This window comes from Furipterus horrens, unplaced genomic scaffold (genome assembly GCF_987537825.1).
Source record: "Furipterus horrens unplaced genomic scaffold, mFurHor1.1.pri manual_scaffold_7, whole genome shotgun sequence".
In the NCBI taxonomy this organism is placed as follows: Eukaryota; Metazoa; Chordata; class Mammalia; order Chiroptera; family Furipteridae; genus Furipterus; species Furipterus horrens.
This window is the reverse complement of record NW_028327177.1, coordinates 120,367,650-120,394,592: the sequence shown is the minus strand read 5'-3', so window position 1 is coordinate 120,394,592 and position 26,943 is coordinate 120,367,650. Positions and strand designations below refer to the sequence as shown.

The 26,943-nt window shown below is 35.6% G+C and overlaps 1 protein-coding gene across 1 annotated transcript in view; it reads right to left on the bottom strand.

Annotated features, from left to right (window-relative positions):
• KCNH8 (potassium voltage-gated channel subfamily H member 8) overlaps positions 1 to 26,943 on the bottom strand; it is a 331,588-nt gene that overhangs the window by 123,407 nt on the left and 181,238 nt on the right. The window contains exons 4-5 of the mRNA XM_090283012.1: positions 22,984 to 23,111; positions 17,832 to 18,072 (exon numbers count right to left, since the gene is read on the bottom strand). Coding sequence (XP_090139138.1) covers positions 17,832 to 18,072; positions 22,984 to 23,111 — 369 coding nt within the window. The remainder of the gene's footprint in view (positions 1 to 17,831; positions 18,073 to 22,983; positions 23,112 to 26,943) is intronic.

Here is a 26,943-nt window from a genome sequence, read left to right as displayed (position 1 = left end):
CTTACTGAAGAATAAAAGAGAGGTGCAAACTTCTGAATAGAAAAAAATATTTTCTTGAATGAATCATTAGAAAGCTTTTAAAAACTAATTCATTATTCATTGAGTTAATTGGATGAATGAAGATATGCTAATTTTAGATTTCAAAAGAAATCATGATGAGAATTTTATACACAAATAGTGATAACAGTAAGAGAATAAAAGCTATTTAAAAAATCTACAGATACAAATACATTTTTGAAATAGGTAAATACTTTAGGCTTACTCTGGGGTGAAAATCTACATATATATTATATTCTAAGATTTCCAGGACTATGGTACTATTGTGCAAAGACTATAGGTTTATCAAACGATTAGTATTATTTTGGACACCAGTTTCTAAAAAAGCCTAGTTTTGTCATATGGTAATCATAGACAGTTCTATTGTATTGTGATTTACAAAACATTTTTTTCATGTTCATTAGTTAGTGTGGTTCCTATGACAACTCTCTTGTGCACTACTATCACTGTCATTTTACCAATGACTTGGGAGGTTTAAAGAAATCTCCTTAAATTTATGAAGGAGATTTTACATTTTTAAAGTCATGAAGAAATGATAAGCAACAGAGAGACAAGGCATATTTTGATACTTGGTCCCATTTTCTTTCCATTATCTTAAATATATTTTAGAAAGAATAACAATAGGTTGGTACAGGAAAAGGCAGTCCTGAGTGTAGTCCTTAGATCAAATTCAGCATCAGTATCACCCAGGTGAGAAATATTAAATCATAGACACAGAATTGAATGTGAGGAAATGAAATGCCTTAGATTTTGAAAATACAAGAACTGAGTTTTTGTCTAGGGATAACTGAGAATTCACTCTGTTTTTTCTCTACTGATATGAATGTGGTGGTAGCGTTCTAGAACCTGAACTCCATGTTTGTAAATATTCCCTTAAACTGAAGGGCAGAGGTGACTAACCCTGTAATAGTGGGCAGTTGTAACCCACCTCACCATTCTTTTGACATTGTTTCTGTAAATGCTGACTCTTACTAATATGCAGCTTGTGGATAAACAGTATGTTTGTATAACAAACCTAGGAACTAACTTTAAAAGATACAGATTCTGACCTTCACTCATCCTATCTCTGATAGCTTTGCTAACCTTCAACCATAAAACCAGGGTGCCTTAACACCAGGATGATGAAAACCAGGATGCTGCACACCAGACCACTGCTTGACCAGTTTCGAGGTCCTTATCAGAAGGAATGTGTAATCTGCACACAGAGCACTTGATTACCCTCTCCCTCTCCCCTTGATTTATTTGTTCCACCTTCCCTTCCCTCCTTATAAACACCTCTGCATGCACTAAGATGTTAAGAAGAGCTTTGAAACAAGAGTTTCCCATCTTCTCAGATTGCTGACATCTGAATAAAGTACTTTACTTTGCACCAGCACCTGTCTCAAGAGATTGGCTTTAGTTGTGGTTGTAGCCACACCTCTTTTCAGTTATGATGCAAGTTGTTTTTTAAGAGTGAAGGGAACCAGAATACAATAAGGATGCCAGCCTGTTAAACCAAGCACGCCATTGTCTGGGGACAGCCAACTGACCTGGAGTCTGCAAGATCCTTCCTCATGTGGGAAGACCACCCTCCCCTCCACACCCCCACTCTTATTAGGGATTTCTGGACCCAAGGGTAGGTAGGACGATGACCATGTCCAGCTTGAAGCAGCTAGAGGAGCTTGAGACCTTCGCCCATTGTCCTTTATAAGATTATAAAGGGTCTTAATATCTGAGAGGGAGGGATTGTTATTTTTTATTATTAAAATAATTAATCATTTATTTATTAAAAATAAAAAAGAAGAACAATATATGAAATGGTGAAGCAGGAGAGCTTGTATGTACGAATCATGAGCATGGATTTGGGGGGACTTGCTGGGGGAGGGGGTGCTGGGTGGAAGGTAGCAAAGGGGAAAAATTGGAACTATTGTAACAATATAATCAATAAAATATACTTTAAAAAAAGAGTGAAGGGAGCATAGAATAAAATAACTGATGAGAAAGCAAAGAGCCTTCCAGATCTGGTGTCCCTCCTGTGAGAATCAGGGGGGCAAGTGGAGCCTCAAGAACATTGGCTACAGCTGCTCCTCCCTTGGTGGTTGGTTGTCTCATTTCCCATAAGGTTTTGCATTTTTGGCAAATTGCATAAGAAGTTCATTAAAATGTTACAGTAAGAATGTGATCTTCTCCAGATAGTCCACAATTTACCTGAAAGGCAGCAGTATAGTTTCCATGTTGAGTCATCTAGAAGGTGTAAGTGTGGTGTTTTTCAACTTTATAATGAAAAATACATAAAAGTGTACTCATTAATATTTAAATTTTTATGTGTGATTTTTTCCTATTAATTCCTTTTACTATGAATGTGCACGACTGTCTTATAAGTATATATACACACACAGAGAGTTTGAATCAGGAAGAATATCCTAAAACCATAGCAAATCAATTCCTAAGAATTTCCCAACTATAACCTTAATGTATCGTGTGTTTGTACGAGGTCTGTCCAGAAGGTATTCAGCCATGTAATAGGAAAAAATAGACACTTATTGAAGAAAATACAAGATACAAGAAATATTGTACATAGGACAATGACACCTCAGTCCCCTTCAAACTAGGCACCTTGGGACCTCACACAGTCCTCTCAATCACCATCAGTTGCCCCATGATATTTTCCTGAATCTTATTGATGGTCTAAAATCTCTTCCCTCTCAAAGATAATTTTACTTTTGGGAAAAGCCAGAAGTCACAGGGCACCAAATATGGACTGTAGTGGGGCTGAGTCACCTGGGTGATTTGATGTTTCATCAAAGAACTCTGCACAAGACCTGATGTATGAGCAGGTGCATTGTCGTGATGAAGCTGCCAATCACCAGTTGTCCATAGTTGTGGCCTTCTGAATCATCCAAATAATTTCCTTGGAGAAATATTTAACACAAAATTTGATGCAGATCCCTTGCTTTACTCAGTCATTTTGAATGTGACAGCCACACAGTATACATGCTCACTCAGTGGTGTCTGCCACCCCCACTGACTAGTACAGTGAAGTCATCATTGTCCATGCATGTGCATTCCTGTCCACTCTCCTTGGCTGCCAGTTACATTGATGTTGCACAAACCATTCTCATTATATTAACCATGGCTGGACTTTTTCTGGACAGACCTCATATATACATAAACAATCCCTTTGATACATGGTGCTGTTATCATGTGTAATGACTAAATAAGCAGGGCATTGCTTATTACCATATATACTCTATGTGACTTATAGATTTTCCAGGAATTTGATAATAATATACTCCACCAAAATGAGGAAGAATGTAATTGAATTGTCTGATGATTCAGGTGTCACTTAACTGTTTTGAAGGATAATCATTTTGCCTTACTACATTTCAGTTTTACATAAGCATGATTAACATAAAGACAAATAATAGAGAGACAAGGTACACATGTTCTGTTTTCACATTATCAAGGACCTCCAAGAATTAGTGTTTCATTTGTCTTCCCCACTAAACCGCTATGTATGTGGACTTAAAATCAGAAAGATTAAGTCCATTTTTTTTTCTAGTTTGATTTCCTTGAGAACTATGTAATTAGGAAGTACAAAAAAGCTTAAATCTGATATGGCACAAATGAGTAGATTTCTTTTCTTTATTAGCATGCATGCCAGATGGAAAATAATTTTTAAATCATATTGGCTTACTCGTTAAAAAGTAAATTAAAATATAATTGTGTGCATGAGAGCATATGCACCACATACAAATAATTAATATCTTCATTTAGTCATTTCTTTAAAAATTAATCAATGTAGTACAATGTGGGTGGAGAGATATTTAACTAAACTAGCTGCCAGACTAATATTCTAAAGATACTGTCATTTCTTTTGTTTTTTATGGCTTGTGAAGTTCTCCTTTGAACACAGTATGATGTCACAGCAAATTTGAGCTGCAAAGAAAGAATGAATAACTGAGAGCTGATTAATAGAGAGGCTTGAGGGACTAATAATCCTAAGAATGACTGTATCAATTGACAATACTAGTGGTTGAGATTTTCATACCACTCGACCCTTGCTCATCTTGTCAGCATTTGTCCCTTTTGCTGACTAGGTTGAAGAAGAACAAAGTGACTTTAGAAGCCACCCATTAAAAATGATAGAGCCATTGTCAGTCTCAGTCCTTAAATAACTATGTAAGAGAACCACCTCCTCCCATTTCTCTCTACCAGCCCTCAATATACTTCCAAGAATATTAGGTGAGAGAGAAATTCATTTCTAAATCTCATAAACCACTGAATTATTATTGCAGCTCTTGGTACAATAGCTGATTGAACTTAACTAATACACAAAGCAAAGTCCATAGCTCTCACCCTCCCATTAACTTATTAATTTAACAGTTTCCAGCTCCCATGAAATAGTGCTTTGGTGGCTGGTCTTGACAGTCCAATCAAAATGTGACCTTTCATTATTATGGGCAAGGGGTGCACCCAGTACTCCAGGGACTACTAAGAATGGCAACACTCCTAAGTGGTAGTTTTTCTTTTGTAATCCCTAGCCAAAAATTGGTCAACATCATTTCACCATAAAACCTTACTGCAGCAGCTCCTGGGCATTTAACCTCCTGGTGTTACTAAAGCCAAGGCATTAATATGATTCATTGAGGTCATTCCAGTATATACTTGTCAGGTTTAGCAAATTAAATATAGGATAGCCAGTTAACTTTGAATTTCAGATAAAGAATGAATATTTTTTTTTGTAGAAATATGTCCTATAAAAAGAAAAAATTCTTTTATTGCTACAAGTTTCCTCAGGCTAGTAAGCCTCTCAGGAGAAAACCAGGTGACCTGAAATTGACCAGCTCTTCTTATCTTCCCAACATACGTGCACGAATCCACCTAATGCCCTCATCATGAACTTAAAATGTGTGTGTGTGTGTGTGTGTGTGTGTGTGTGTACCACCAGATGGATCCTGATGTGGAAGTGCACTATACAGAAGACACATGTCTCAGCACCACAAGCAAGAAAGATCACCTCCTCTCTTGTCTCTCTACCCCTAACATTTCTTGCTTCCATTCTATCTTTGTTGGCTGCTACAGCTATCAACCTCCCTGCAATTTCTTCCTATTTTATCAAATTTATACAACTTACATTCTAGACCTTTACTTTTATCATCAACTCAAGCATAGCAAGAATATTCTATTCACCTTTTCCCAACTACTTTTACGGTTGTGCATTTTCACACCTTGTCTTGTATGGCAGTATTGCTGGGCTCCCATGAAATGACCTTTTTAGGTCTTCACACCTACGGTTTTGAAGAGTTGCTAAATTTGGACATTTCTTCTTTGTTCACTACTGGTTTCCCAAAGAAATGAAGGAGAAAAATTGCTTCTTGTTCAGTATCCTAAACTTTTGTTTCATTCCAGTGTATTTTAAGTTTCTCTGTACTTCTTATCACGCTGTTTGGATTAGCCAATGTAAATAAAACTGCTTTGAAGGGCTTCAGAAGAATGTCACCAAAATTACTGATTTCCACAGAAACTGCAATAATCATCATACGATGGGCACAACATTAGCAAGTTGGAAATATTTATACTTTTTTTGTATTTTATTCTTTAAAATTATAATCTTACTTCAGGTAAATGTAGTGATATAATAAAGTGTTATGACCCTTTGGGATGAACATTAGCTTTACAATAAAATATAACTGGGTTCTAATTTTGGATCTCCCACTCAGTAGCAGTTGTTCTTTTACTTTTCTAAGTTTCAATCTTTAATTAAGTAAAATAGAGTAAATAATGATTACTTCTCATCTATTCGTCGTCGTCGTCGTCGTCGTCGTCGGCAGCCGTCCGTCTCGAGAGACGATGGTGTAGCTTCTTAAGAGTCTATCTGCACCGCCGAGAATGGCTGTGCAGTCCGACTCGGGAGTGACACGGTATCTGTCTCCTCCCGTGTTGAATCGACATCTTGCGATGACGCTGGAGTGTCCTCTCCAGTGAAGCTGAAGCTACAGAGCCTGGGCAGGGTGATATGGAGGGTCTGCTGTTGCCCATGCAGCAGACCCTCTCATCTATTCACTCAATCAGTATTTATTAATCACCTAATATGTACAAATATTGGCTCGGTTTCGGTTGTACAAAGATTGATCCTCTGTTCCTGCATTCAAAGAAATCACAGTATAATAGGGGATATACATAAAAAACTGGAAATTATAAAATTATGTGGTGCGTGCTCTGGTCACACCAAGAAGAATAGCTAACACAGGTGTGGGAGGTGACACTCAGGGCAGACAGGCAGGTGGGACATTCAGGTGAGCTGCATCTGTGTCCTGAAGGATGAATGCATTAGCAAGGCAAAGGGAAATAGAATGGAGGCTGCAAGTTTGCATTTACTTACAGTTCAAGAAGAAGAAGTGATTGAAGAGTTTTAAGATGACATAATCAAATACATGTTAAACTAAACAACAACAACAACAATGAAAACTTGGCTCTAGTACAGTAAATAGATCCTAATTGTGTAGGCAGGAAAATTAGTAAGGGGTAGTAGTAATCCAGTCAGAACTGATGGTAATGGGAACTAAAGTAGTGGCAGTAAGAATAAGATGAGAGTGTGTATCAAGGGATGATTAGGAGATGGACCACAAAGGATTTTGAGTTGGATGTTATGAGAGTAAGGGGGAGGGAGAAATCTGTAAAAAGTCCTAAAGCCCTAAGTTCATGGCTCATGGGGCCATATTCACAGATATGAAGAAAGCCAAGGGGTTGGGGGTGGAAACAGGTCTGCAGTTTAGGGGGAGAGCATGATGAGTGCAATTTCTGATCTATGGTACTTAAAGAAACTGAGTTTTGTTGGAAAGATAGCTTGTAGATGGTTGAACACACATGCACAAATTTTGGGAAGCAATCAGGTTTAAAGATATTGTTTTGGAAACCATTGACAATGAAATAATAGGTGATATAGATGAGAAAGGAGATAGCCAAGGATAAAACCCAGGGAGTAGTGTCATTTAAAATACAAGAAAAAGGAGAAAGCTCATGAAGGAGGCTGAGTAGAAACATCCAGGAACAAGAAGGAAGCCAATGGGAGAGAGGAGGGCATCACTAGTATCAAATATGGAAACAGAGCTAGCTCATCAGGAAAAAATGAATAAGCACCATTTGACAAACAAGAAGCTATGGGTGATTGGAAACCTCCTCTGTGGCCTTGTTACAATCATTAAATTAAATAATAAATGTAAAAATATTTAAGACTTTTGCTCAAAATACAAGTTTACTCATCATTTCTCTACATATTTCCTTTCCTTTTAAAGTGATTAAATCTCTTTGGCTTCAGTTTCTTGATTAAACTGGGATGACTATTACCATTAAATTTTGTCCTTAATTATACTATAATATGTAGGATCGGCCTTAAAAATACTGTGAGATAGGAAAACAGGAAGCAGGTATTTACAACTTTAGTCTCCTCAAAGGGTTGTTTCAAATGAGATCATGTAAGTAAATATACGCTACATATTCTAATGTTTTCTATAGAAATGAAGCACCAGTAATTTTCAAAGACTTAACATCTTGTACTTTTCTTGGTGAGCTTATCTGTTTTATCCACGCCAATATCTGATTCAGCCATTCATAGTCTTCTTGACTATTGTAGTCAATTCCCAGGCATGCTTACTTTCAAACATGCAACACAAATTCACTGAACAGCTACTATACACCAAACACCAGGAATCCAGTGTCTTTAGGCTAAACTCTGTTTCTACAAGTGTGATCTTTGTCCAGGGGCCCTGGTGGTGTTAGCTTATTCTAGCAATGAATTTCATTTTGCCTGTAAGGCTGGGCTTCCGTAGAATTATGAATAGTTGAATAACCACAACCATAGCTTACTTGTTGTTGCCACCTTGGTAAACTTATCCTCTTTACAGATGCTCAGCCCTCGTGGTTTCTCGTCTCACTTTTTTTTATGAACTTTTCTTTTCTGATCACACCTTCACATTCCATGATGTATATGGATAGCTCCACATGTATTTCAAAATACACCACAGATTCTTTCCTGCAGTCATGGAATCATACTACAGGACTTGGGACGAGGCTGCCACTGCTCTTTTACTACCTGCTAAGAGTTTTGCATGATGAAACAAATTTCTCCAATCGTTGTCTAAGTTTCTCAAACACTGGGAGAATGCCTACAATTTCTCCAGTATGCTTTTCATTATCTAAAGCATGGTATCAGGTTTATATCAGGACTGCCTTTACATATTTCTTATTAGTTAATTGATAAGAAAGACTTTTAATTTCCTTGTGGTCAATAGGTCCAGCTGAGTGGAGGCTATAGCATCTCCTCACTTGTTGGCATGTTCGCAAGTCTCCCTTCTAGAATTGTCATCCAGACACCTAGCTTTTCGAGTTGCTGGGCTCATGCTACCATTCATCCTAGTGCACCATTTGGGGACCCCTGATAAACTCTTGGTACATTTGCAAGGGGCTGGACAAGGCACAAAAACCTGTGGGGTTTCCCAAGCTACTTCCCATTTACTTAATGGAATATGATTTGTTAAGGATTAATACCTCTAAAGTGGGGTACACTGTTTAAAAATAAAGAAAATACACCTGTGGGACCACATGTAAAAACCATGCAGGTCTACCTTTGGAAATAAGACCATTGTTCAACTCAATGAGTTACATTTCATATTGTGTAGTAGGTAAACACTGGTTTCCCGCCTACTATGGGTCAGAAACTGTATTAGTTGAAAGAACTAGATAAAACTAAATTATCCAGTTCATGTCCCTTGGGAGCTCCTAGTTTATTTATGGCATGTGTATATGGGGAGATAAATAGGCAATAATGATATAGGATTGAAGAATGGGGGAGGGAAACCACTTAAATAGTGCATGAGGGAAGTTGAACCCAGACTCATGGTGACATGGATAGGAAGAGTTAAAAAGACTTTGTAGAAGTCCAAGTGATACTTCAAGGAAAATGAGAACCTGATTGGGTAAAGAAATGTCTCGCTATTTTTTTTCTGAGAGTAGAAAATACAGAGGCTATGAAAATACAAAGGATGTAAGGAATAATACAATTGTACTGCAAATGACCTGGTATGGCTGGAGCCACAGAAAAGAGAAGCAAGTGGTGATAAATAAAAGGATAGAGATAAAGAGTCCAGATGATGATGGGTCTTCTGTGTTATACGGGGAATTGTCATGTGCAATCACTTGGGTAACATTATACTGATCTTCAACAAATATTTAATAAACTGAATAATACATAATGAATAACATCTAGGAGCAAGTAACCATGAAATATTTTGTTACTTAAAATATTTAAAAAACTTTTCAGTATATTCAGTGTATACTTGGTTTTAAAAATTATTCATGTATTTATTTATTTTTAAACTATTGGGGTAATTGGAAAAGGACTTTATTCCAATGGCAAATTCTAAATGGGAAATATAAACCACATAAATAATTCAACTTTTACTTATAGAACATGATATTTTTATATACTGCAAGAAAATACACTAAAAACTAGGAATAGGAGAGAATGACATAGCACAGTTCATGTTTGCTAAGAGGAAAACGGAAAAAAAAAAAGAAACCCTCATTACTGTGCAATATGCTTCTAAATCAATAACTCACAATTTTATTCTGGGGCTCTAAATTTAGTAACATTCCATTCTTAATTTCCTTGTCTTGTTCAAAACAAGCACTATTTCATATTTTATGAGTACATGCTCCTTTCCAAAGTCTATTTACAGTAATATAAGTCTCAGGGCAGCTAAGACAATTTTCCTTCAAATTTGCCATCTCACAAATGTTTCATATTTAAACATAATGAATTCAGGTACATTGTGAAATAAGTTTTGTGTCTATCAGGCAAATACAACTTGATTTTCCATGTATATCTAATCTTCTAAGGGAAAAAATAGGAATAAGTAACAATAATATAATATTGATAACATTACTTTATCTGAATTACTCCATTAAATAAAATGCCCTATAGCATTAATAAAAACTTCAGAAAGCAACATGCACCTAGAACTTATCACAACAGTCGTTTTTGTAAAAAATATTAGTATGAACAAATTGCTTTTCAACCAGAACATTATTGACCAATAAGTGCTCTATGGATAATATAATTAAAAAACAACACTCTGAAAATGTTATAAGCTGTATATATTAACATTCTTTGGCCCAATAATTCTACTCCTTAAAATAATTTTAAATGTAAGAGTAGGGTCTTTTGCATTTGATGTCCTCTTTCTCTGGAATGTTCTTCAACAAGAAATACAGTTGATTGTCTCCTTGCTTCCCCTCCATTTTTATTTAAATATCATGTTCTCCACTGCAACCCACTCCTTTCCCCTTCTCTGCTTTACTTTCTCCATGCAGCTCACCACTACTGAACATGCTATTAATTTTACTTATTTATTTGGTTTTCTGTTTGTCTCCTACTGGATTATAAATCCTACAAAGACAAGTGTCTCTTTGTTTCACTGCTCTATTTTGAAAACAGTGCATGGCAAACAATGGGTGTTCAGTATGCATTTTCTTTGTTAGTGAATAAATTATTTTTCACAGAGATGTTCCTTATTATTTTTTATTTAAATGGAAAAACATCACCTTAAATATGTAACAATTAAGACATGGTTAAAAAAAAAAAAAAGACATGGTTAAGTAAACAGAATAGCTCATTTACATGGTGGGATATTAGGCAAATATTAGATGCTTATAAATATGAAACACATATAAAATACTTATATAAAATGTAAGTATACTTATATAAAAATATAAGTATTTCACTTTAAGTATTCTGTTTAGAAAAACTTATATAAAAATGTTATGTCAAATAAAATACACCTACATTTCCATAGACAATAATCACAACTGCATGAAGAGAGAGAGAGAAAATAACACCAGAAAGATTTCACATGGAGGCAGTGGTTGTGTTGGAATGAATGTGGCTGAAGGCCATTTGTTTCTCTCCACTGTTTCTATTTTAAACCTTATATAATTAGCATGGTATATCAACAGAGGAGAAATTAAACCATTCAGAAGAAATGCCTTGTGGATGTAATTTGTTGGGTTGTTAGAACATTGTCATTTAGTGATTTTGTTCATAGCAAACAATAGTGAGAATATTTCTAAAAACTACTTGTCTGTCTAATCGGAAACAATGGTGAATAAAGTACTCTTTATAATCAAACAAAAATCCATTATTGTAGCCTAAGGAAAGTATTAATTGCTATTTTTGAACCAATGATGCTTTGCAGTTTCACATCGTTAAGAAAAATACAATGGTCACATATCCTGGGTATCTGTTCAATAACTCATTTATCATAGCACTTCATCTTCCCATAAGGAATTCTGAAAAGCCTAAAGAAGCAATAATTAAACTGATAGTTTATTTGTAAAATAAATACAGTTTCAATCTTTGCTCAAGTGCTTAGGTATGTGCATTTAAGCAAGCTTATTTGGGAGCCCTAATAACAATAATGAAAATAATACCTTATTTTCAATGTACTCCCCACCCCTCCACTCTCTCCTCCCACCCCCAAGGGCTTCTGACATACAAAATCTTTTCATTTTGAGATAAGACACTAGGTATGTGACACTCCTCTGGAATTCTGAAGTGGCGGGGTAATTTTCTGGGTTTTTGTTTGTTTGTTTAGTTATTATAGTTATTCTTATCCTCAGGCTTAGACTTACTCAGCAGAAAATAGCTGGTCAGTAGCCAAGTGGGCAGTGATTCATTTCTAGTCAATGGTTAATGTTCAGTACAAGACATTCCATATATTTGCTACCCCAAATGTATTTTTTGGAAATGTAGGCACTGGGAATACTCTCATAGTTGGGTGAAAAATGGCACATGGAACAAAGGTCAAATCTGAGCTATGGCTACAAATTACTTCTTTATTACTCAATCCAAGATCAGTGCTCACTGGTGGGAGTGCAGGTGTACAGATATGGGGTGTTATGTGTGGCTTTCATTGCTCCTTTATGTTTGAAAGGCAGAGAAAGACTAGGAGGGAGACTGTGATTATTATATGAGAGGTAGGAAAAAAGAATGAAAATGAGAAAAAAAGAGAGGGAGGGACTCAAACTAAGAGATAAACAAATGCTAACCAATCAAAGCTTTTAAATGATACTTGAGGAATATTGGAATACCCAGATCATTCTGCAGTAAAATATACCTTAATTCCCTCATCATCATAAAATTTCAACCTTATTTATTGTTAGAAATCTTTCTCTACAGTATCCAAATCTTTAATTTTAGTTCTTAACTAAGGGGGACAATAATAGGTCTTTGCACTTCTCAGGAAAATGACTATAAGTCAGGGTTTGCTTATACAATAAAATAGCAATAAAATGTCTATACTTCATCAGATTTCACTGAGATTTATATATTTTATCCTAACAGAGAAAGACACTCAAGAATACTGAAAGAAACAAAGAACTTTTGAGCCTTGAATTTCTACTGGACAGTTTTCAAACTGGAATTGAATAGCGTAAGAAGGTTTCTCCTCAGTTCAACATTAAGTAGGAAAAGGCATATTTATGAAGATTGTGCACAGTGAAGAGAGGATTTGGGGACAGCTTTACAAAACAAACCTGTATTTAAAAATACTATTAGAAATTGAGCACAGATTCAAGAAAATTATGAAGCTGTTGAATAGACACAAGTCTCAGTTACTCTAAAGCTGGTAATTAAAACTTTAGCTAATGACTTCCTTTTAGACTGTGTTACTGGAAGTCCAACTTGTGTCTTTCAGGTCTCATCAGAGCTGGGAAGAAAAGAGGAGGAGATGAAACACAAATCAGCTTATTTCTTTGTTCCTAGAAATTGTGACAGAAAACTGGATAGGAGAAGACACTGGAATAATTACCTATAACACTGGGACCATTAAATGCACACCAGATCCCAAAGTGCTGCATATAAAGAATGCAGGACTTGGGTAGATGTAAGATGATGGTATTCAAGAGACCTTTTTACAGCTTTTCTAAAAGAATGCTGAGCCATGTCTGTACAGAAAGTTGTAAAAGTCTCAGCTCCTTTAACTGGTAAATGAGTCCCCAGACACTTGAGTTCCTGAAAGCTAAGGGATGTGGGAATTCTGGTCTACCTTATTCCCATTATTAGCTGGATTTTCAGTATGAATTAAAGAAGGCTGGTTTCCTGAAAATAGTAGACACTGAAACAAACCAAAGAGATAGGGTTTGGTAACATTATTGACAATAGTCATTATTAGTAACTGAGCAGTGAGTGAGCTTATTGATGATATAATCACTTCATTAAATCCTCACAAGATCATTACTGTTTTGCCCATTTTATAAATGGGTTTAGGGTTATAGTCTTAGCTTGGTTAGTAATTAGCTAGATCGTGTATAAATTGCTTCCTGTTTTTCCCTTTTCCCTCCTTTGCATGAACAGATATACCTGCTGTAATTGTGTCACAAGGTTATATTAAAAATTAAATGACATGCATAAATAAACATTTTGAAATAGCAAAATTTGGTGCCATGTAAGTGACAGAAGGAGAAAGAAATAAAATAATCAGAAATGATAAAAATTTAGATATATGCTCATAAGAAATATTGCACTTATAGGAATTCTGTTCATTAGCTGAGGTAAAATCATTTGTAAATTGTGACCTAAAAGCACTAAACAAACACCAAATGATGGTAGTTTTGATTAATGAATTAACATCAAACCTACATGTTTTCTGAAATGTTTTTTAGTTGTGATACTGTCTCCACTGAGAACCAGTGACCTAGAACTACCTAAATCAACATAAAGTATAACCTTAAAAATAGAATCCCTTTCAAATATGTATGGGGTCTTTGGAATTGTCACAATAACGGGGAACATTGCCAGTGAGAAGTGGGTTAGGGTGGTAGATGTTGAGTCCTGGACAGGGCGGTCCACACAATGTATGATGATTACCCTTTATCTCACACAACTCTCAACAATCCTTTTGTGACTAAGGTAAATGTAGCGAGTAGGAAGTAGAATTGCACACCAAATTGCCTTTTACCTTTAGCTTTCTGAGGAGTTCTCAGAGAGACCAAATCAGGCAGAGTTATAGCTTTATGGTGTAGTCTGTGATTCGAAGCCTCTGTGGTTGTACCAGCAGATAAGAAGAATGTGCAGACACTTCCTCAGCAGCCTCAGCGTGGAATGATAAGACAGAAAAAACAGCATTCTGATCCTTTGGAAAGGATATATCTTAAAACTTCTGAAATGACCAGTGTAAGAGGTCACAGATGCTAGAGTGTTTGTGTGTGTGTGTGTGTGTGTGTATTTAGAATGATATATGAGAGCTGTCAATAACATATAATCTCTAATTAACAGTGGCAACAATAATAGGAACATTATTACATCACCAGAGGTACAGTACCTCAGCTTGCTGCTCTGCCTTCCACACTTTTCCTAGGCCTCTCCTAATGAGCAAGGATGACTGCAGTAGTTACATCATATCCTCCCACCCACACATCTGAAGAAAAAAGAAGGAATAGGGACATAAACATTTTCCCCTTCAATGTCTGTCTTTTTATTTAGGGGAGAAATGATTTCCAAGGGGCCCTCAGAAATGATCTCTTTATATCCTATTGGACAGAACTGGCCAGACACTTACCCTTACTCCTGAAACTGGCTAAAGGGAAGGGAATTACCACTGACTTAGAATACCCATAACTCAGTCCCTGGGTCTGTCTGGCCATACTGCTGCTTGCACAAAAGTGGATTACTAGGGCTTTGAGCAAGAAAATGGGGGAGGTGATTGTTGCACCTATAGATACACTACAGCTTTAACCACCAAGATTTCAGAGACTCAGGCACTTCAATTTCTGCACTCATGGAAGAAAGAGAAAGAAGTGGCCACTTTTTTCTCTCATTTTCTGCCTCATTGCTTTAAATAAAGGAAAGCAAGTGGGGTGGAATTTTTCAGAAAATGGAATCATATTGATTATAAGCTTTAAGAAATGTTTTCCAAACAACTAGGAGACCTGAGTCTGCCATCAGTTAGTTATGGGGCCTTGAGCATACCACTAGGGTTCAGTTTCCCACCTATAAAATAAGAAAGATTGTATTCCATAAATCACCAGTAAGTCATTTCTCATTTTAAATTTCCATAATGCTTGGAATCAGCAGTTAAGTTATGCATGATGGTTTCCAAACTAAAAGTAATTTTATAGCTACTTTCAAAGTTAAGCCTTGTGTCCAAGTGATCCTAAAGAACTAATATGGAAGAGAATAGTTAGGAGAGATTCAAGGTCATCACTCATATTTATATCTTGACTAGAGTGGCATAATTACATTCAGATGGTCTTTATGGTAGAAATATCAGGGAAGAATGTTTTTAAGTCAGTTGTCCCAAAAGAGTGTTACTAAGTGGTCTGGGAAGTAGTGCATTATGAGGTACAAATAACTTTATCACTAGGTTTCTCAGAGTATTTATAATGCTATAAAGTTTACTGGGAATCTCCAAAAGAGATATATTATCTCCCAACTTGAACATTAGTGCTAGGATATCATGACAATTCACCTGATAACAAAGATGGCTACTACATGATTAAAAGGCAGGTAGTGTATCTCCCAGGGCACGCTGGACAAAAAGATGGTTCCCATCCAGGTAGAGTGGCAGGGCTCAAGGTTTCATCATGCTACTCAGAATGTCACCTAATTTAAAACTTATAAATTGTTTATTTCTGGAATCCTCCACTTAATATTTTTGGAGTTTGGTTGACCACACGTAACTGAGCCCATGGGTAGCAAAACAGCAGATAAGAAGAGACTACTGTATTGTTTCCCTAGAGAAACATCTGGCTGCCTTGAACATAGATGAAATGGCAAAAAGAACACAGCTGATGTAAAGGCAACTACTGGGGAGCAAGCCACACTCCATTGCTTTAATAGAGAAAGGCAGTCTTAAAAGTAAAATAAGATATCTTTCTCACAGATGTCAGTTCTGAGTGTAAACACATCATTGACCAATGAGCATGCAGTACCAGAAGTGGCTCGAAGCCCTTGCAATGTCAAATATCTAAGAACTAGGGATAGTGGAAAACAAAGTTCAAGCTATAACCTGGTCCCTATGACCAAGGTTTAGATAGTAGTAATAATTATTATTATATAAAATATTTATTAAGCAGATGCTCAGACTTGGACATGTTAAGTGACCTCTCAAGTTCTTGAGAACTTTGACCAGGTTATGAGGAGTCTTTTTAGAGTGCTAATTTATGTGTGTGTCGTAAGTGGTTGGAAGAAGACAGCAAAGGTTAGCAGAGTAAAAGAATACAAAATCACAATGCGCCTGGCTGGTGTGGCTCAGTGGATTGAGCGCTGGCCTGCAAATCAAAGGGTTGCTGGTTCCCATCTCAGTTGGGGCACACGCCTGGGTTGGGGGCCAGGTCTCCAGTTGGGGGCATGCAAGAGGCAACCACACGTTGTTTCTCTCCTTTTCTCCCTCCCTTCTCCTCTCTCTAAAAATAAATAAACAAACAAATAAAATCTTAAAAAATAATCTACAATGGATTTGGTATATGGACACACCCAATCTGGTTACAATTTTCATTTTTAATTCTATTACAAACTAGATTGTTGTTATTTGCAACTTAACAGTGATTTAATTTCCCTTTACAGTTACACCCTTCCAATAAAGAATGGTTTAAATTAAAAAATAATAATAATTAAAGATAAATTTCCTCGAATTTGCAGCCTTACCAAGTGACCCAACTAGACAACATTGCCATCTAGTGGCCTAAACATACACAGCCACCACTTTTGGGGTCAGGGCAGGGGTACTAACATAGCTAGCTCTGAGGGGACGTGTCCAGCAGATGCAACGCTAAGGGTGATTCCAAAGCCACGCTGAGATCTTATGCAATCGTCTGGAGCAAACCATGTGTTCATTCCATCAGAGTATCCACTCTCCCAAAGCTTTACCAGCTCCACAAAGAAAAGACTACCTCCACCACTGAAACAAGGTTTTGATCTGTCTTACTTCCTTTACTTTGAACTGTTATAATTCAATTCTCATTTCTTTGTTCACTGACTGCAAACATTTTCAAAACATTCTCTCCTATTTACAAAAAGGTATGGAATAAATGAAAGGTACAAGGAACTCCACTGGGAGTCAGGCCAAGCCTTAGTGGAGATCTTGAATTTGCCTTAGAATGAGCAAGAAAGAGCTAAGCTTTGGTCTAAACAAGGCCAATATTTAAGGGATAGGAATATAGGAAAAAGCTTCCAAGAGTGAAGAAATGCAGCTTCACCTTAGGTTCCCAATACTCTAGAGATAAATACTCTTAGCGTACATCCCTGAGGGCCTTCTTAGTTCAGTTCAGATACTCACTGCTTCTCCTTATTTCCTGGAAGGATTATGTAATGCTTTTCTTCTGCAACTAGGTCTTTTATGGCAGCATGTCAAAAAGGATATGGAGAACCATGCCCAGGACACCACTCATGAAGTCTTACCAAGCCCCACCTCTGACTCTACAAAGTTAAGATTCACGATGGATGGGAGAGTACAAACACGACAGCCATTAAGTCTCTTTTTTTTTAGCCCATTTTTGACAACATAAATATGGAAACACAAAACATGGGTTTAGATTGGTTTGAAATAAAGGAACAAAGAGAAAGTTGGGAGAGGCAATATTCAGACACCAAATATGTATGTGCATCTCCAAAATTTGCATCAGAGGCTAAGTCATGCTCATGCAAATGGTTCTTAGTTCAAATTTGTGTCAGAGAAGTCTGGACACACTTACTTCCCCTATGCAAATCTGCTAGGAAAGCAGTCGTTGGTTCTTACCTATAATAAAAAGAATCTCCACTGCAATGTCACTGACTGTTGTGCTCCGAGTCGTGGACAGGTCATCGTTGCCAATAAAGCAAACGTTGTAAGGTACGGTCACGGCAACATAAAACGTCGCCAACAGAATAAGCCAGTCCCAGCCAGCTTTAAAAGTGCTAAAATGCAAAAGTATGAATTTGGACTTTTTTGCATCTGAAACTTTATACTCCGGAAATGCTGGTTTGTCTACAAAAACATTCTGTGGATAAAGACAAAAAGTAGAGAAGAGAGACACAACATCAGAAACAAGGATCACACATCCTTCAACACACTTCTGTAAGGAGAATCATTTACACATACAATGTCAGAATATCTTACAAGTGACTTTCAGAAGTTGGTGATGCAAGGAGTAGAGAAGTATATACTAAAGTTAAGCAGAGATCTTTGTGTAAGTAGCAGAAATATGCAGAGTTCAGTCATCGATATTAACTGAACAATCTAGATTTTGTTCATTAAAAATAATAAGGCCATTACTTAAAATGTCGCCTAAGAACTTCCACAGTAGCAAATATAATCCTACACACATTCTAAACACAAAGATACATTTATATTCCTATTGTCATGGTAACATCATCCCATATACTTATAATTCTGAGGTGAGAGTCATTATTTAAAGAATACATTTAACATGAAATTCTTCTAATGACAACAAAAGTAACATTTCCCCCCTAGATAAAGATATATGATCAACATTGTATTTCAAAAATCTGTTAACTCTTGTTTCAAAATACAACTCGGTTATGCTAACTACCTGCATTTTTGGACTGTAGTTTTTCATGAAGTTTCAAGTTAAGAATCCAAACCTCATAACCTAAATTGACATGAATTCATTCTGACACTAGCTAGCTCTGGTTAAGGTGGCAAAGTGAGAAACGGTCACTTAAGAGTTACTATTCAAGTCATGGTAAAAGAAAGGCAGCTGACTAAATGCAGAAGAATAGCCAGAGTTCTTACAACTGCAAAAGCATTTCTCCCTGAAAGCAGTCAAAATTGATGAACAACTCTCCTTATTGCTATGAGACAAAAGGAGGCCCAGCAATAGTGTGTGTGGAAATTTGACAGGCCCATAACCAGATACTTACAGACCTTGCTTTGATCTCGATTAATGAGAAGTACAAGATAGTGAATGGATGCTTAAATTTCAAAGTTAAATTGGTTGAACAGAACAGTTGAAAATTCTGGAATACAAGTTACTTGTAGGTCACAATGTATTTTCTTATTTCAGGGATTCCTAAAAGACTTGGCGACTCTCAGTAATCAAATATTTTTGCTACCTTAATATTAAGGCACCCCTTACATTACATCTTTTCTTGGTAGGCATTCCTAATGAATGTTTTTACTTCCTGTTAATATTCTTACTTAGCCTACACAGGAACCTCACAATGTGAGGGTTCACGGTGAGGGACTGCTTCACTGCTTTCAGATTGTTCTTTGATGCCTATCTGTCACTGTGTGCATGTTCCATTTAATTTTCCAATACTTGACCTTCCTCCTTTGCCTCATTCTCTAGCTTTCAGAAACAGGTTCCAAAGATAGATTTTGTCACAGAACTGAGAAGAGAATGAAGAACAACTGTTGGGCTTCTCATCAAAGCTTAGGTTGGTGCATAGGAGAGAGTTGGGGTCCATATGTATTGATCTCCTAAGATTGATAAGCACTTTTATTTGCAGTAGGACATGATGCATTCTAATGTAATTTCTTCTTTAAATATTTATACAATAAGGCATCACCAGAAGCCACGGGGGAGTATCTCACTTTCTATCCAAATAACTTTTCCTACAGTGTTACAGAATTAAAAAAAAAATTTTACTTTATTCGAGGGAGAGGCCAACTCTAGGAGTGAGGGTCATGAAAAGTCAGGAAGTATTTTCTTTGGATTATGTTGATTATATGAAGTATTAGTGATGCTGATGCAAAAGGTCAGCAATATATTAGTTATATTCACAAATCACAAAACAAATCACACTTTCATTTTTATAGGCTACTTAAAATGTATCATCTAAAATTATTTTAAAATATATGGAGACTCTTAACACATCTCAGATTCTATTTAAATTCTGAAAGGTTTTACATATAAATCCTGAATACATCTTGACAAAATCACCTGAGTGAAAAAAATAGATGTTTCTCTCCTCCCACCACTGTATTTGTAAAGTTTTGTCAAAAACCTTTTGAATGGAGGAAAATTTCTTATAATTACAAAATGTGCTTTTAGTAAGGAGAAAACATATTATTTACAACCCAGAAACATATGGAGTTTGCCTAAAGAATAATATAACAAACTATTCTCAATTTTAGATATATATGACTTATTCATTTTGAAGCATGTTCTTTAGTACCAATGGTGTTTTTATCTCTGTAATCTGTACTCTATAAATTATTGAAACACAATGGTTAAGGCTAACGTCTAATTAAGGTAACTGCTTCCAAAACTATTTTTGCAGCATTTCTTTGAAACTAACTTCTGAATGAGCAAATGGATAAGAAAATAATTCTACAGTCACTACACAGGGTAAACCCGAGAGAGTGTATGCCTTTGATAATGACTAGTCAGGTTCTGCTCGTGATATTTGAGCACTTAAAGCGCTCTCCCTTTAAGCTTCCAAGGCGCTCATGTGATCTTTACATTCCTTTGTGTTAGAGATTCTTGCATCTTCCCAATGTCATTTTATAGAGTAACAAATCAAGGAAAGCAGAAATTAAACACCTTTTCCAAGATGCCCCAGGCAACAGAAGAGCCATGACTGAAAGGTGTAACATTCTGATTGGGATGAAACCTTGCTAATGGCCTGCTGAGTTCTTTAATCTATGGTTGAATCATCTATCCCCAGTCTACAGAACTGCATCAGAGAGACTGCAAGGTAGGGTCAGAGAACAGTGTTTTTGAGTCCGAGAATTCACAGCTGGGTCCCACATCCACTGCTTCTACTTTGGGGATCTGGAGTAAGTTGTTCTTTCCCATCACGTAAATATTACTAATAAAAACTATATCTAGTACCGGCTTGCTGTAAGAATAAAATGATATGGTATATTATATGTAAAAGGAATTTGTAGCTAGTAGAGCTACAACAATATTAAGAAGTCCTTTTGTATGTATGAATGTTAATATAACCAGATTTCCCAAAGATTGATCGTTTAGCTAATAAACTGTTCAGTTCACTTTTTCCTCTTCTTTTCTCTTCCCACTATCTTTTAGCCATTCTGCCCTGTTCTCCTTGAAAGGAGATAGTGAACAGGGCCATTACTGATTCCATACTTCACTTCCAGAAGTAAGAGTTACCTGAATTGGTAGAGTCACTATGTAAATTAGATGTCCTTAATTACTATGCATTATTTTAATGATCCACCTTGATGTTTGTACTTCTTAAATGAGTGGCAATTTAGCAAATAACTTAAGCAGTGGGAATTATGATTATTTAAATGAGATTTTAAAGTACCATTTTGTACTTTGTTGACTCTAAAGGGGAAAACGGCATGTTCAGCAAATGCATTTTGAAACTCAATAATACTTACTATGTTCAAATGATTCTCAGCTAAAGGCTAGAAGATAGTGTTAGCTTTTAGCAGTTCAAAATCTCTGGCTAATATTTGTTTAGGTGCTTTGCTGGTTGACTTGCAGAGAATCAAACCCAGATGTGGTTACCTTTGTCTCTTCCTAGAACTTGTTTACTGTCTCTAAGGCAGACTTGGTAACTGAAGGGAGATGTAAATAGGAACCCATGGAAGGATCCATGGATCAAGTTGGGTGCCCTGTTTCAAGCCTATCCAAGGCACATATATTCCTAGAAAATCTTTATGCTAAGTCAAGACAAAATAAACAGTGCTTGACTCTCAGCTGTGGTGCATGGCAGGTCGGCACCAGCATGGCTGATGTTCTTGGAGCACAAATGGATCAAAATAGCTTATTCTGGTTTCCAAAGGGAATCCCATGAAAGCAGAACCAGGTTTGCAGCACTTTGGTGTCAGATTTCACTCTACACCTGGGTAAATGCATCTTTCTTTGTTGGATACATTCAGAGAAGCAGATACTTTGTATGTCTGATACATGACTCTGTTCTATCAAAGCATTTGTATGTCAAATTAGGTTGCCTCGAGCTTCCCATGTAAAAAGTAAGATGCCAAAAAAAAAAAAAAAAAAAAAAAAAATCCTCGTGTCCCAAACTGCCAGAACTTCTGGATCTTAGATTCCCAAATACTTCTGGTTGTTTGATGTGACTTTTTCTAATGTCACTTGCAAGTTAGGCCTTTAGTATTTATACCTGCCACCCATACACACCCCAAAAGTTGTGTGTTCTGGAGATTCCACAGTGCAAATTAATGACATTATCATCATTTGAAAAATTATCTTTGAATATCTACAACTAAACAAAGTTCTGGGTTTCTCAGTGAAGTCTCTTAGTGCTAGGAAAAAATTACAAGGTTAAGTATGAAATAATGGTGGATATGTGTCATGTAAAATTCTGTCGAATCACCTTTTATGGAAAATTGTTTGCTCTGGCTTTTGACAGATAAGCACCAGGTTTCAGAAAGTAGTTCTACTGTCATTTACTAAGAGTGCAACTTTTTACAAAATTGTATAATGTAAGGCATGCAATTTCAAATTCAATGTTCCACTGTGTGAAATTTCCAACTGTGTTTTGTAAAAAATGTAATTTTTCAAGTGGAGTAATGACTTTGATTTGTTCGTGGTCCCCCTGGATAAAAGCATTAAATGAAATTAGATAAAGTGCAAAGTAGATGGCACTAATATTAAATTTGAGAAATTTTAACCAACATGCTATGAATGTGTAATATGGCTTGCTGCATCATCTTGTCCATAAAATATAGCCAGTATCTCCCCATTTGCAGCTTTCCTAGTACCATATTGTACTGATTACAGTAATATTCTAATCTCTGTGCTGTGATAACACTGTGATTAAGCACTTTTATTACAGAAATGCCTCATGACTGCTGACCTTTTCCAGTTTGTTCTTTATAGGAAAGCACAAGCCAAAGTGGAAAAAAAAAAATCTAGGAAAACCAATAAGTAAATGGAGCCTTTCTTTAGCGAATCAAACATTGCCACCAGGGGAAACTCTAGCATTCAGAGAGTATACACATATCCACCTACATTATTTATTTTCAATTTGTTCTTTTCTCTTCTTTGCAGGTGCCCAGAGATGTGATAAAGGACTGTTCGACTCCGTCTCCGGGCTGAGGCAAAGTGGGTCCCTGCTCTTGATCTTCCTTTAGCTTTGTCTAGGGGAAAATGAAACTCATTAGGTACCAATAAATATATCATTTCATCTCAAGAAAGTCAAGTTTGGATAGTTCCCTTTCAAGAGCCCATGATTTTCAACACTTAAAATTATCAGCTTCTTTTACTGACATTTAATTTAATATCAGGCCTTTAAAATTTACATATTATAATGATCGTATTAACTGCATTAGTTTTTAAAATTAAAGTAAAACATAATGAGCATAGGAAAACTTTCAAACATTTCAGAAAACTATTAAAGTAGTAAATAGAAAATCTTACTATTTCTTTCCTGTTATTCCACACTCATATCCCAAATTCTATTCCCAATATTTTTCTTTATTTTCCAGAAAACTATCTAATATATATCTTATATCTACATTTATATATTTTTGTCTATATTGGAGTTTATAAAAAATCTGTTTACATATTATTTTTTACATTATAATAACTTGTAAATCATTCCAAATATGCACATTGCACATACTTTTTAATAGCTAAGTGCATATCATATTAAGGATATAACTTGCCTTATTCATTTTACTATGTGCCTATTATACACATTTAGATTTATCCAGGATTTAAAAACAAAACAAAACTGGGTAGCTAATGCTGCAATAAAAATTCTTAAAGACATAGAGCTTTGCATTTGGGTGCCAGCATATTCAGCAAATAAATGACTAGCAGTGAGTATGTACATTTAAAATTTTGGTATATGTATTCCAAATTTCATTCTAGCAATTTACATTCCCAGCAACAGTGAATAGGTGTGCCTGCTTTACCACACACATATCAATGAAATATAAAATGAGTGCTGTCTAACATTTTGAAAGTTTTAAAACGTCACTTTATTTTTTAAATTTGCATTTTCAAAATTATGAATGTGGATGAACATTTATTTAAGTATTTATTGTTCATTTAAATTTATTTTTATGAAGTCTATTCACATTTTTGCCAATTTTGAAGTTGGTATATTTCTGTTGATTAATAAGTACTCTATGTACTAATTGCCTCTTTCTTATCATATATGCTGCCAGCAGTATTCTCACTTTGTTACTTGACTTTAGATTTAATTTATGCAGTATAAAACTTTAAAGTTTTTATGTTGTCAAATTTGTAAATCTATCCATTTGTAGTGTCTAGATATTATGTCCTGCATAACCAACCTGCCTTCACTCAAAAATTATTTTTAAAAATATATGCATGCATTTTTAGAACATCTTTATATCTTTATTTTTTATTTTTACCAATTAAATCTTTAATTCACCTGGACTCTATTTCAATAAAATTAGGTAGGGATCTGCTATTTTTTTCCAAAGGATTATTGTCCAAGATAAATAAATAAGTCAATTATATGACATTAAGGAACATTTAGTGTTTATTTGGTCAATTGGTCAACATATAATTTAATCCTAATTAAATTGCTATCTATTACAATGATTACAAAATATAAAAATTAAAAACTATTTTTTATCTAAGTTTCATCATCAGCTATCTATAATATGAAAACTCTTTGATTCCTCTCCTTCATAAAAATGATTTGCTTTAGTTGCTACCTTGAGGAAAACCTTTAATTATTATCAGTGGCTACTGTGTGCCAGCCCCTGTTCTAGATCCTCAGTATTTATTGTTTCAATTAATCCTCATAAATACCAATGAGATAAATATTATCACCCTCATTTTAAAGAGGAGAGAACTGAAAGGTCTATTATGTTGTATAGTCATACAAGCTAGTAAGGAGTAGAGCCAGTATGTAAAGCCAGTATATGTTGTCACATAGACTAATTTGTATTGTTGTTCCTGCCCACCTGAGATTGGACTCCAAGTCTTTCAAGGAATTTAACCATTCCTCATTCTCATTCCACTCTGGGATGCTTCTAATGACCAGAAAATTACATGTTTTATTGACTGCCAAGGTCTAATCGGATGTTACAAGTTTCTTTTTAAATTATTCACCTTTTGAGTTACTTTGAAAGAATGTTTAAAATAAAATAATGTGTTACTGGAGTTACTATAGACTTGAATCCCTAAAAGCAGATTAGAAAACACAGAGTAGAACATCAAAGGGGGCACTTTGTTGGAAACTTGTGGCTGAACAAAGCACATTTCATTGTATCGCGTTCAAAAATGTAATTATTAATCCACCAGAGAGTAGTTGTAAATATATTCAAATGTGAAAACCACCAGAGTTTTAAGGCAATGTCTACAGAAATGTGGTAAGAAAGGCCACCGGCTCCTTATGGAATATCAGTCAGTATAAAAATGCCAGGTGGAATTACAAAGCTAACTACAAAATGGACCAGATTAGAGATTTATGACAGTCAATAAGCCAATTTCCTTGTCACTGAGAAATATAATGAATATCTGAGATTTTCTAAATCAAACAATAGCAATTTTATAGTCTTAAAAAATACCCTCCAAGGGAAATGTCAAAAAACGGTATCTGTCTTGATCTTGGCTCTAAATGGAAGAAAAAAAAATTTCCTTGAAAAATTTTAGTCATAATTTAACCCTCATGCAAGATCTGTGTTGAAAATCATTCCACTTAGTGATCTAAAATCTTCCAAGCAGAGGAAAGAAGTTAAATTGGTCCTCACTTGGTAGGTCTTAACTAAAAAATAAAATTACAAGTAGAGAAAAACTCATTAAAAAATAAATAGGTACAAAATATTTATGACAGCAGTATTTGTGATATGCACACATAAACAAACATATAAATACTGTATATACATATGTGAACTATACCTACATCTTCATGTGTGAAACTAGAAACTAGCTAATTGTCTATAAACAAAAGAATGCATAAATTGTGGTACAGTCATGTCATAGGATATTACAATTTCCATTAAACTGGACTCATGTGAGAATAAATGGAAAATGAATTAAATATTAATATAGAAAAACCTCAAAAACATAGTATTTGAGCACAAAAGCAAGAAATAGAAATCACAAATGACATAGCAACATTTTAATAATATTAACACACATGCAAGCTAAATAATACTTGTTTAGGAAAATTTACATGCTGTAAAATTATGCATACTCACATGGCTACAGCTAACCACAAAGAGAAAATAAAGTCTAGCTGGGCCACTTTGTGCCTTACTAAATGGCATTAGTAAAATTCTATTTCTTAAACTGGATTTTTGTTGTATGGGGATTTGTAATAATATTTTCATATCACATATACAGTACACATTATATTTTTGAATGTAAAAAAAAGTATTTCACAACAAAAAAAGAAAAGACTAGAGCAGTATTGGACCATTTAACAGTGGAATCTAACTATAAACTCTTTGGGGTTGTGATGGTGGTGCAGGTGCGGCATCCATTGCCTAAGATGAATGACTCTGGGTTAAAATCTGAAGGAGAAATAGTTATTAATAAGATAAGACAAAGGGTAGCAGAGAGGAAAACATTCCTGACAGAGCAAATAAAAGGTGTGAGGTCCTTGGGCAAGAAGGAGCTGCAGCATCTTTGGAGAAACGCCCAGGAGGTCCGGGCATAGAGAATGGGAGGAAGAGAAGTAAAAGTGGAAATGAGAAGGCAGGCTGAAGCCAGAGAGATTATTTAGGGCCTTTGAGGCCACATTAAAATTTTTGCTTTTTATTCTAATAAATGGTAAAAGTATGAATTAGGGAATAGCCTAAACTGCTTGAATAAGAAAATAACACACTTTTGGTGTGTATATTTTTCTGTCTCTCTCTCCTTTCCTTTTCCTGTAACAGAACAGAGGTGAGCAATCTGAAGAGATGGCGCTGCTTCGCCATTCTCAGAAGTGGTCTCCATCTCTTGAGTCCAAGGCAATGCCCCTCCCAAGAAGGACAAAGAGGA